A 12,567-nucleotide genomic window follows, 5' to 3' on the forward strand; every position below is an offset into this window, starting at 1 on the left:
GGAAAGACTCACAGAAATCTCACCTTCCTCTAATCCACAACATTTTTCATGTCGAAAATAAACAGTCATTTGCTTTAGGATTTGAAACTAAATGGGACAAATGGAACTAAAATAATCAAAATGGTACTTATAAGGTATCAGAAAAGACAGTGAGAACATCCTGTAGCCTAGATAGGCTCAAAACTATTCCCTGAGGTTTGTGACACATAGGACACCATAAAAGTTGCTACACACAGCAACACATGGTCTGTGTCACAAAAGAATCATAGATTTCAGAGTTCAGTAGAAGGGAGATTGCATTTTTATTTTTATTTTTTTTTTTCAACGTTTTTATTTATTTTTGGGACAGAGAGAGACAGAGCATGAACGGGGGAGGGGCCGAGAGAGAGGGAGACACAGAATCGGAAACAGGCTCCAGGCTCTGAGCTGTCAGCCCAGAGCCTGACGCGGGGCTCGAACTCCCGGACCGTGAGATCGTGACCTGGCTGAAGTCGGACGCTTAACCGACTGCGCCACCCAGGCGCCCCGAGACTGCATTTTTAAAGAGACAAGAAGCATCTTATTTCTAAAAGCCCATAATAAAACAGTCCCCAACTCTGCTTATAAAACCAAATACAAAAAATCCTGATGTTCAGAAAGTTCTCTAGTGCTAACGTATACACTCTTTCTGGAAACAGAAAAGTTCTTTGTAAGCACATGCAACATGTATAATATAATACATTATATTATAGGTGTTAATTCCTGGCACAACTGACCAACATTTAATAGAGACCACCATAAGTCAGATTAAAAAAAAAAAAAAGAGTAAAATATGTCCATTAATTTGGAGCCAATATTTTGATATATGATCTTATGTATCAGTTCATTCTCACCAAAGGAATGAGCTACACCTGTTTCTTTTCAAGTCTGGCGTGCTCTGCACTGCAACAACTCTGAACACAAATGAAAGCAATCAACAAAGGCAGAAAAGACCATTTTAAACACAAAAGTAGAAGAGGCAAGCACTCTAGAAGACAAGACAGTCCCTGAGGTGACCTCCCACTGAAATGTCCCTAAGGATCAGCTAAGTCAAACACATCAAAAAACAAGTTCAGTTATTATTGCCTTTCCAAACCTGACAGCACTACATTATCAAGACCAAAAGTTTCAGAGTCAAAATGTACTTGGTAACTGACCAGTGCTGGAGATTCTCCCATTCAAACACACTGACCCAGCAATTCCTGCCAGTCTGCCTCTCCCAGAGCATCAACCTCTGGAGTGACTCAACGATTAGGAATGCTATTTCAGTAAACAAATCAGCTACCACTCACCTGTTCACTGTAGAGAACCTGGACATTTTTGATGATGCGACAGTGCTTCTGAAGAATGGCTACTGCTTGAGCCAGAGGCATTCCTGAAATAAAGCAAGAACAACTGTGTGGTTACCTGGGCTATCCATTTACTGACATTTATCTTTGTACTAGACATTAGACCCCACAGTAAAACCTGGGGAGGGAACAGGGGCCATTAAGGTCTACAAACATATGAGTAAATAAAAGTTCAGTAAGCAGCAAAAGCTAGAATAAAGTCAGCAGCAAGTACTAAGGGAACAGTCGGGTTGTATAAGGGAAGGGAGTGAATACAAAAAAAAGATTTCTGGAAATGGGAACTACTATGCTGATCCCAAGCAGAAAAGGGGCTCAGAGAAGGCAAAGTCAGCATGAACCAAAAAACAGTGAGAAAAGCACTGACTGCATGACTCTGGATATGGAGACCAAGGTTCTGGTTCTCACTCTTCTGTGAATTACATATAACCTAGGGCAGGTTCCTTCCTCTCTTTCTTTCTGGCATGTCTCCTCATCTCTCAAATGAGACTCTGCAGGAGCACATGACTTGTAAGAGCTCATTAAAAAATTTTTTTTGTTTATTGAGAAGAGAGTGAGAATTCTAAGCAGGCTCTGCACTGTCAGCACAGAATCCAATGTAGGGCTCAATCTCACAAACTGTGAGATCATGACCTGAGCTAAAACCAAGAGTCAGGCGCTTTACCGACTGAACCATCCAGGTGCCCCTGGATGTGTGATTTTTAACTTTTTATTTCTAAAATAATTAATTTTTTAATGTTTATTTTTGAGAGAGAGAGAGAGAGAGAGAGAGAGAGAGAGAGAGAAATGGAGGGAGGGAGTTTGGGAGAATGGGGGAGGAGCAGAGAGAGGGAGACACATAATCCAAAGCAGACTCCAGGCTCTGAGCTGTCTGCACACAGCCCAACGCGGGGCTCCAACTCATGGACTGCGAGATCATGACCTGAGCTGAAGTCAGACACCTAAGTGACTGAGCCACCCAGGTGCCCCAATTTACTTTTATTTAACTTTTTAAATGAGCCCTTAGAGGGGCACCTGGGTGGCTCAGTTGGTTAACTGTCTAACTCTTGGTTTTGGCTCAGGTCATGATCCCAAGGTTCATGAGACTGAGGCTGTTTCCAGCTCTGCAGGCTCCTGCTTAGGATTCTCTCCCTCTGTTCTCTGCCCCTCACCTGCTCACTTTCTCTCTCTCTCAAAATAAATAAATACACTTAAAACATCACATCTACCAGAATTAATTCATTTTACTAAAGATTTCACTGGATCCTTACTTATCAACCCACAAATCCTCTAAATCTTAATACCTGATTGTTGAACTCATGGCCCATTGTAAACAAATTTATATATGCACCCAGTTTAAGAAATCCAAATGCCAACAATATGTCTAAGATCCCAGGACTCCCAGGGAATACCAAAAAGTATGTTTTCAGAGTCCATTATATTTCAAACAAGAAGAAACTCAAAGAGAGACAATCCAAAACAAAGTCTCAGACAAAATCCAAAGACTCACAGCTTTCTGAATCCAAGGACAGTATTGTGCTATTCACCACTCTCTGGATCCCCAGTACCCAGTACAGGGCTGACCACACAGTGGCTGTTGAATAAATATTTATTCAGCAGAGCTGAAGGATTATGGAGTAGGTAATAAGAGAAAGGGAGAGAGAGGGACCACCATATGACCTCAGGGAAGCACACAGTGGCTCACATTCAAGATCAGTTTACCTCTGATCTTCGGACAGATGTGCAGAAAAGAGCTTGCATACAAAGAAAAAGAAGGTTATAAAAATGCATGGTCTAGGGGCGCCTGGGTGGCGCAGTCGGTTAAGCGTCCGACTTCAGCCAGGTCACGATCTCGCGGTCCGGGAGTTCGAGCCCCGCGTCAGGCTCTGGGCTGATGGCTCAGAGCCTGGAGCCTGTTTCCGATTCTGTGTCTCCCTCTCTCTCTGCTCCTCCCCCGTTCATGCTCTGTCTCTCTCTGTCCCAAAAATAAATAAACGTTGAAAAAAAAAAATTAAAATAAAAAAAAAAAAAGAAAGCTTAAAAAAAAAATGCATGGTCTATCTACATTTAAACAATGATCTAACCTTGCCTTCATTTGACGGTCCATTCTATAATTTGAAGAAAGTTGGAGGACACCACACCTTAACACATGCTCTTTCCAGCCTTCGGTAACATAGGGCTTGATACATAGTAGAAGCTTAATAAATGTTTGTTGAGAATATGAACCAGTTGGATGCATCACTCAGCTTTGCCATTCCTGAAATGGAGAAGCATCTATACTCTCCCAGAAGGAATGGGCAAACATCCATGTGGAGAAGACAGATAAGCTTGGTTATGTGCTGAGAAACAGAAGGCCACATGGTTTCTCTCACCTACATGGCACAAATCAGTTTCTCAAGAGAGGATTCTTCTCCACCTAACTACATCAAATCCCTGGCCTTGGAATCTTCGGATCCTCAGGTCTTGAGTCACCTGGGGAGAAACCCCATCTGGAGGAGACAAAGCAGCTACAAGGACCAGTTGTCACACAGCTGCTGATAAAGGAAGGCTACAAAAGGCCTCTAAAGGGAACCAAACATATGTATGACAAGGACACTAGAGCACTGTCCAGTCCGAACAGAGTTACCTAGACCCAAAAAAGGGTATGGAGTGTATGTCAGCTTTCTAAACTGTATACATCCTATGTATTATAGATCTCATCATTTGTCTGCTTACAACCCTTCAATGATTTCCCAATACGGGGTTATAAAACCCAAACAGCATGTCACCACCTAAAGTCCCTGAATATTCTCGATCTTATCTACCTCCATCTTTCTTTCCACTGCTCATCATGCCTCCCTTTGTTCCCAGCACATTTGTTAAGCTCTTTGCTAACTTAGGCCTCTGTGCTAGCTCAGATTCTGCTGGAATGTCCTTTCCATGGTTGGTTCCGTCTCATTCTTCAGGTCTTGACTCACATCTCACTTCCCCAACTGCCTTATCTAATGAAGCCTCCCATCCTATTTATCTATTTTTTTTTTAATTTTTAATGTTTATTTAATTTTGAGACAGAGAGAGAGAGAGACAGAGTGTGAGCAGGGGAGGGGCAGAAAGAGAGGGAGACATAGAACTCAAAGCAGGCTCTAGGCTCCGCACCGTCAGCACAGAGCACAACGTGGGGGCTTGAACACACAAACCAGATCATGACCTGAGCAGAAGTTAGATGCTCAACCAACTGAGCCACCCAGATGCCCCCTGTTTATTTCTGTTAGTTTCCCCTATACCTTGAGGATAGAAACACTGCCTGTTTTACTCACTGTCATACACCTAGCACCCAATCACCATGCCTGGCACAACAGTAGGTGGTCCTACATATCTGCTGAACTCTAAGTGAAAAAAAGCTATTATAGGACATGTAGGTCCTGTACCATAGACCCTGGTGACCACTCTCTCACTCTGAGCACCCTCATCTTGTCTCTACTAACACCACTCTTTCTTGCTGTTCCTCTAACTTCCCCAGATCTCTATGATGGGCAATGTTTCCTTCTGCTCATCCTTCATACACTCATCCAACCAACCACCTAGTTTCTGATTCATATCTTATTCTGCTTTCTATATATCTATATATCTACATAGATATCTACAGGCAAATAGGGCCACCTGGGTGGCTCAGTTGGTTAAGCATTTGACTTCGGCTCTGGTCATGATCTTGCGGTTCCTGAGTCTGAGGCTGCATCGGGCTCTGTGGTGACAGCTCAGAGCCTGAAGCCTGCTTCAGATTCAGTGTCTCCCTCTCTCTCTGCCCCTTCCCTGCTTGTGTGCTCTCTCTCTCTCAAAAATAAACATTAAAAAAAAAAAAGGCAAATAAGAAGTTAACAGATTAAAAGAGACTTTTTCACCTTCTTTTCAATCTGAGTTCTCCTCTGTATTCTGGGTCTCCATACCTCTAACATGTACCCAGTCACTCAAGCCAGAAACCTCTAGATTCCTTCTCCTTCTCCACCTCCCCAAATCTAGCCTCTAACTTTCTTCCTAAACCTGTGTCTGCAACACACTTCATTAATAGATACCCACTTTTCCAATGGACCCAAAAGCTCCTTGATAGTGTCCCAGGCAGCTATCACGAGAAAGAATTGGGAATTTGGAGAACCCATTTTCTTCTTCCACCAGTACATCACACTCTCATTATAATACCAAACTGCTTATAGTTCCCTACACACACTATCTTTCCCAGTGTTTTGTTTTGAATTTGACTGTAAGATTTATGTTTATGGAGACACCGTAGAAGAGAAATCTGGCGGTAGAATTTCCTATTTAAAAAAAAAAAATTTTTTTTAATCTTTATTTTTGAGAGAGAGAGAGAGAGAGAGAGAGAGAGAGAGAGAGAGAGAGAGAGAGATACAGAGTGCAAGTGGGGGAGAAGCAGACAGAGAGGGAGACACAGAATCCAAAGGAGGCTCCAGGCTCTGAGCTGTCTGCACAGAGCCCGACGTGGGGCTTGAACTCACCAACTGTGAGATCATGACCCGAGCCAAAGTCGGATGCTCAGTCGGTTGAGCCACCCAGGTGCTCCTAGAATTTCCTACTTTTAAGTTTGTTTGTTTGTTTACTGAAAGAGAGAGAGAGAGAGAGAGAGAGAGAGAGAGAGAGAGTGTGTGTGTGTGTGTGTGTGTGCAAGTGGGAGAGGGGCAGAGAGAGAGGGAAAGAGAGAGAATCCCAGGCAGGCTCTGTACTGCCAGTGCAGAGCCCGATATGGGGCTTGAACTCAAAAATGATGAGATCATGGGGCACCTGGGTAGTTCAGTCGGTTGGGTCATGTTCTCATGGCTAGTGAGCTCAAGTCCCACATCAGGCTCTGTGCTTACAGCTCAGAGCCTAGAGCCTGCTTCGGATTCTGTGTCTCCCTCTTTCTCTCCCTCTCCCCTGCTCATGCTCTCTCTCTCCTTCAAAAATAAATAAGCATTAAAAAAAATAAAAAACAAAAACAAAAATAAAAAACAAACCATGAAAGCATGACCTGAGCCAAAGTCAGCCACTTAACCGACTGAGCCACCCAGATGCCCCATGGCCGATTTCTGATAGGGCTTTCCTGGTGCTCACTGGCTCCAGGAATGATATTGACTTCTGTAGTTTGATAGGAAGCCCTCCCTGAATCCCGTCAGGTCAAGTCCCTTCTCCCCTTCCAAAGCACCCTACATGACCTCTCCCTCATTTTAATAAAATGAACTATTTCTTTATCCCTTAACCCACATGAGACTAACTTCTTCAGGGCACAGGAGCATTTCTTATTCAACTTTTGATGTTAGTAAGCAGAGTCCGCAGGGGTACATATGTTGCCTTCAACAGAGTAAGCCTTCAGTCTCTCTAGAACAATTCAGAGATATGCTTCCACACCAATACATTCTCCAAGTCTTAATGAAAACATTTCAAGTTTGCACTGCCTTTACTTCACCATTAGTCAAGCCATCAGTGGCATTACCAGAGAGTCCTCTTTGCCTAGGTTTGCCTTTCCCTATGTTGTTGGCATTTCCCTAATCTCCCAACATTACACAAAGGCCAGGAAGGCAGCCAAGAAGCTGGATGCAGATCCCCACTGTGATGCCAGGCAGATGATGGCAAGGGCTTGATGCATCTGCATTTGCAGAGATTCCAAAAAGAAACCTAGAAACAAAGCTGAGCCCATCCTTAGAAGGGCAGAGTGGTGGGAAGCAGGGAATCCCTGTTCAGCTACCTACTTTTCATCATCCCTACCTTTCTGAGCCTGCTCCTCATCTGGGAAATGAAGATTACCTTACAGGGCTGTGGTAACTTTAGTTAAGCACTGCCTGGTTCTCTAGGAATGTAATTCTAAAGCATAGATCCACCTTAGACCTATCCCTACCTATCAGCCACAACAGCAGCTTAGATGTGTTGAGGGCTGGGAAGAAGACTGAGAGAGAGAAAAATCTTTTTTTTTTTTAAGCTTGAGGAAGTTAAAAATGATCATCATCTCTCAGGCAGACATGATTTAAAAATGTGGATTTTTAAGATCCACAAAAGAATCATCAAGGCCAAGCTGCCTCTATGAGGTTTCCCTCAAAGTTCAATTCTGGGCCCACCGTACAGAAATGCTGTTTTTGGGGTACCTGGGTGGCTCAGTCAGTTAAGTGTCTGACTCTTGATTTCAGCTCAGGTCATGATCTCACAATTCACGACATCGAGCCCAGTGCTGGGCTCTGTGCTGACAGCACAGAGCCTGCTTGGAATTCTCCCTCTCTTCTCTCTCTGCCCCTTCCCCCACTCGTCTGAGCACTCTCTCTCTCAAAATAAATAAATAAACATTAAAAAAAAAAAAAAGAAAGAAAGAAATTCTCTTCTCACTGTTGTTATTTAGACAATTTGAAAGAACTACCCTAACCCTTGATTTCTGGGAACTGGCAAAGTTAGGAGTAAGGGTTAAGGTATCTAAATAGTTGACAGAAGAAACGTTGCCCTTCCACCCAGCTTTTTTTTTTTTTTGAAATCCTGGTTTCAAATAATATCTTTATTTTACTTTGAGTAAACTCTGGCCCCAACATGGGGCTCGAACTCACAACTCCTGAGGTTAAGAGTTGCATGCTCTACTCATTGAGCCAACCAGGCACCCCTCAACTTTTGGCCAAGAGACTACCACAGAGATCCACAACCTAGTCACACCATCAAGTACAGTTTGAAGCTATGGTTGTGGTTCTCACTCTGCCCTGTGAAATACTGGTATGAGAAGCTGTGAGGGAGGTTCTTTCTTAACTAGAAGCCAAACAGCAACAGCATGATGAATGGATCTGGAGGTAAATATATCACTGGCCTCCCAGTCAAATTCTTGGTGCTTCACAACAGGCCAGAGTGTTTCACACCAGCTAAAATTTGGGGAAGAACTCTGCAGGTGTGGTTTAAGTTATGAGAGAAGTTGGCTCCGACCACTCAATAAAACTGGCTCAAACCCAGAGGCTTGTAGTTCAGTTAGTTCTTGGAAACATTGAGCACAGTAGGGTCCTACCAGCATCTATTCTCCAGTTCCTCATTTATGCTATCTCCATAGATGAGTATTCCAGATTCAAGGATAAGCTATAGCCCAAAGGAGTAGGTGACTCAGCCCAGTAGCCCAAATTAGTGCGACAAAAGTTCAGATCTGCACAAACAGCACCAACACCTGGTCCACACCCCTTTTTCCTAGTGCTGGATAAGTGTAAACACACACTGGACTTACTGAATGCACATACTTCTACACATAAAGGCAGCGACGTTGGGGGTAGTTAAAACTGGCCCCAAACACCAAAAATGGCCAAACTACATTTTATACAAACTGAACATTACTTTCCCTGAACGCTCATGTCATTCAACCTTCATCTCTCTCTGCTAAGGTCTGGGTTTAGGATTAAATCACACATCGACCACATTAAAAACAAGAAACAAGTCACAATTTCCTTTAAGATACAAACTCTTCTCACCTCCCTTGACTAGATCCCTAACACGTGATTATGGGATCTAAGCCTAGGTTTCCCCTTCCGACAAGGCAACTCACAGCCCAGAAAAGCAAAGGGAGACAGACTACTGTGGCGTTTTAGAGTGTAACTTCTTAGCTATTAAGGGTGCAAAATAGAAATAGGAAAAACAAAGTATGGACCCTCAGATCCCAAGGAGGCATACTTGAGGTAATTACGCACAGGGAAGGAGGGCCTGGCCTTGGGTAAGTGTTTGGGGCGTGTCCACCATTGTTATTATTACTACCTTACCACTGCTCCAGGAGGAGCCCTGCTGAGGCCTGAGGCGAGGGCATCTAGGCCAGGCTGAGCGACAGACGGGTGGGTCTGGCCGGTAGGAGCAGGTAAGTCAGTGCCTGGAGCCCAAAGAACTGTGAGGACGGAAAAGACGAGGAGCCGCGGGCGCAGGGGAATAAGAGGCAGAGACCAGAGGCAGGAAGGGCCTGGAGAGAAGAAAGCATAGTCCTGAGGTAGAACCCCACACTCACCCAGCGTGAATTCCCATTGCTCGTTTCCCAGAGAGCGCTCCGGCACCACCTCCAGATCCAGCATTGGTTCAGTTCGCCGGGCCGAGGCGGCCTCCCTGCAGCAACGCAAACGGGACCGAAACTGAGGAGACAAAGCAGCGACTAACCCGCCGGCTCCGCCGGCGTGGCTCTCTACCTGCTCCTCGACCGCCGGCGGCACTAACCCAATACTACACCTCAGCTCAGCTCAGCTCAGCTCGGCTCACCGGTAGCAGCCTCGGCGGCAGGGGCAGCGGCGGTAGCCGGAGCGTCTGCGGCAAAACTGGCGTGCCGAGCCGTAAAGCGTGGCGGGGGCGGGGCTAAGGCGAGATTTCAATCGCGGGGTCGGGGGAAGGAGCCCAAGGCGGAGTCGCGCACGCGCAAAATGCTGTGAAAGTCGCATAGTGGCGTGAGGGAGGCCAGACAGTACGACGCGGAAGGGTGGGTGCTTGCATAACGAGGGACCCCGTGCTCCGTGAACCCCCACATCTGCACATCACACCATACACGTTTTACACGTCTGCACAAAGATGTGCACGCCACGCAACACACAAATGTGACGTGGTTATACGACATCTGTCTGCTGTCTACACGTATGTCCTACTGATACTGGGCGCAAAAGGCGACTTCTGAGGGTGCAACGTCTGAGGCCCAGCGGGGAGGGAGGACACGGACTTCAAAGTGAGTGCGTAGTGTGCTTGAGTGTTTGGGTAGGGGCAGGGAGGTGGGGTAGAGGGTTGAGGGGGGAGGAGCTAGGCCAGACCTCCCATTGACCTAGTGCAGATGTACACAGCCTCCTGGGGTCGGTATCCAGAGGTCGTTGGCAGCAGCTCAGACTCTAGCCAGAGCCAGCTTTGCCGTCAATGCTCTGTGGTCTTGACCAAATCTCTGGTGCCCTTTTTGCTTCATTCTCCTCATCTATAGGTCGGAGGAGGGGCTCCTCTAGTCTGTTGAACCTGAGCTTTTGGTCCATGACCTGGGGCACTCAAAAACTACAAGGCAATCACGACCTCTTGTAAAGATAAATCTTCATGGAAGCAGACTCTGGATTCTCACAACCACCCTGAGATGTCAGATTATACCTCACTTTACAAGCGAAAAAAATGAGGCACAGAGAAGTCAATGGCCTTGTGATGCTAGGCGGTAGAACCCGAGTTCTTTACATTACACTGCCCTTCGAGGAAGAATTTTAGCAGAGTAGAGAATGACATGCTAAATTCTCAAACTGGCTTGGTAGGAATGTAACTTGGGAGGCTCCATCAAAACTTGAAGTCACGGGGCACCTGGGTGGCTCAGTTGGTTAAGCATCTGACTTCAGCTCAGGTCATGATCTCATGGTTCATGGGTTCGAGCCCCACATGGGCTCTGTGCTGACAGCTCAGAGCCTGGAGCCTGCTTCAGATTCTGTGTCTCCCTCTCTCTCTGCCCCTCCCCTGTTCACACTGTCTCTCTCTGTCTCTCAAATAAATAAATGTAAAAAAAAAAAAAAAACTTGAAGTCACTGCTGCTGGCATTAAAACAACACGGAGAAGGATGTCCATTGCAGCATCATATGCCAAAACAATATAACTGAGTCATTGAGATGTACATCAGTAGGGAAGTGGCTAACTAAACTGTGATATAAATATATATATATATATACACACACACACACATATATACACATATATATACATATATATGTGTATATATGTGTGTGTGTGTGTATATATATATATAAACTGTGATATAAATATATATATACACATATATATACATATATGTGTGTATATATATGTGTATACATATATGTGTATATATATGTGTGTGTATATATATATATATATATATATATATAAAAGAATGCGTTTAAAAATCAGAAGTACGTTATATCCCTGTATGCTGATTTAGAAGGAGCTGTAAGAGAAAAAAGGCAGGTGTAAACTGTACTAGTATGTAAAAACAAATAAAAGAAACATTGGTCATACCAAAAAGAACATTCCTGGAAAGATAAACAAAAATTATCAGTAATACCTAATACAGGGAGAGACTCAGGGTTAAGGGGGACATTTACTTCTTACCATGCATGGCAAACATTAAAGATGTAGATAGGCTATGAGGCACCTTGGTGGCTCGGTTAAGTGTCTGACTCTTAATTTTGGCTCAGGCCATGCTCTCACAGTTTGTGAGTTCGGGCCCAGAGTATGGGCTGATGGCATGGAGCCTGCTTGGGATTCTCTGCTCCTCCCCAGCTCTCTCTCTCAAAAATAAATAACTTTTTTTAAAAAAAGATGTAGATAGTTTGGATTATATGTGGATAGGATAGGTTTAGGAAAGGTTAGTTGGGTGGATGGCCTAGAATAGCATGGGAATAGACCTAGGAAAAACATCTGGCATTGGTGAGGATTAATCTTAGTCAATCTAAAATGTTTGAATTGAAATAAAATCCAACCCAACTAAGACTTGTTCTTATATTAAAAAACTACTTGGAGGGATTTATTTTTGGTGAACAAAGAGGGGTGGGGCAGGTCGTGAGGGGTGTGGGAAAGACAGAGGCAGAGAAAGCCACATGGATGACAACATGAAAAAGATTTTTAGTCTGGAAAATCCAAGTTACAGGAGGAACAAGGACAGGGAAGCCCCTAAGAAATTTCCTATCGGGGTGATAGGCAGATAGGTTTCTGTGAACAATGTCAGTCAACAACAAATGATTATCTTTGCTCATTGTGTTATCCCTAAACCTTTGGCTTAAGTGCGATCTACCTAGGTTTTTGTCAGGGGTGGGAGTGACAGTTCTGGGATGGTGATCTGGGAGGAGGCCATTGTTCAGAGCCTGGTACACGGCTCGGAAGTATGAGGGGCCTCAGGGGAGTAGGCCAACTTGGGAGAATGTCAGCAACTGCCATTCCCATCACTGAGGGTGAGGATGTTCAGATATATTGAACTGGCTGCTGGTGGACCACTAAGAGGGAGCACAGGTGGTATTTCAACAGTTTAAGCTGGGCAAGCAGGGACCGTCTCAGCTTAGAAAATAGATGTGAAAATTAATAAAAGGAAACTTGTTTAGAATGGAGACGGGGCCAGCAGGGGGAGCTCTCACATCCAACCCCTGATGGTCAAATGCAGACCCAAGGAGACCAGACGTACCTTGTAAATCCATATTACTTTACTATTTTACTAACCAAGCAGGTAGAAGGAAGGTTTCCTCCTCTCTGGGCAATAGCCTAGCCAATAAGAAACTGTCACAACTAATGAAATTTT

General features: G+C 44.6%; 1 protein-coding gene across 4 annotated transcripts in view; it reads right to left on the bottom strand.

Moving 5' to 3' along the window:
* CE2H16orf70 (chromosome E2 C16orf70 homolog) overlaps positions 1-9,582 on the bottom strand; it is a 30,670-nt gene extending 21,088 nt beyond the window's left edge. Inside the window, exons 1-3 of one of the 4 annotated variants that reach the window (XM_030298749.1) lie at positions 9,525-9,582; positions 9,310-9,404; positions 1,311-1,393 (exon numbers count right to left, since the gene is read on the bottom strand). In XM_030298749.1, the coding sequence (XP_030154609.1) occupies positions 1,311-1,393; positions 9,310-9,373 (147 nt within the window). In that variant the 5' untranslated portion in view covers positions 9,374-9,404; positions 9,525-9,582. Of the gene's footprint in view, positions 1-1,310; positions 1,394-9,309; positions 9,431-9,512 lie in introns of all 4 variants that reach the window. The other 3 variants (XM_030298747.2, XM_030298746.1, XM_030298750.1) reach the window with 3 other exon arrangements.
* Positions 9,583-12,567: the final 2,985 nt, after the last annotated feature.

The sequence above is a fragment of the Lynx canadensis genome, chromosome E2, assembly GCF_007474595.2.
Source record: "Lynx canadensis isolate LIC74 chromosome E2, mLynCan4.pri.v2, whole genome shotgun sequence".
Taxonomy (NCBI): Eukaryota; Metazoa; Chordata; class Mammalia; order Carnivora; family Felidae; genus Lynx; species Lynx canadensis.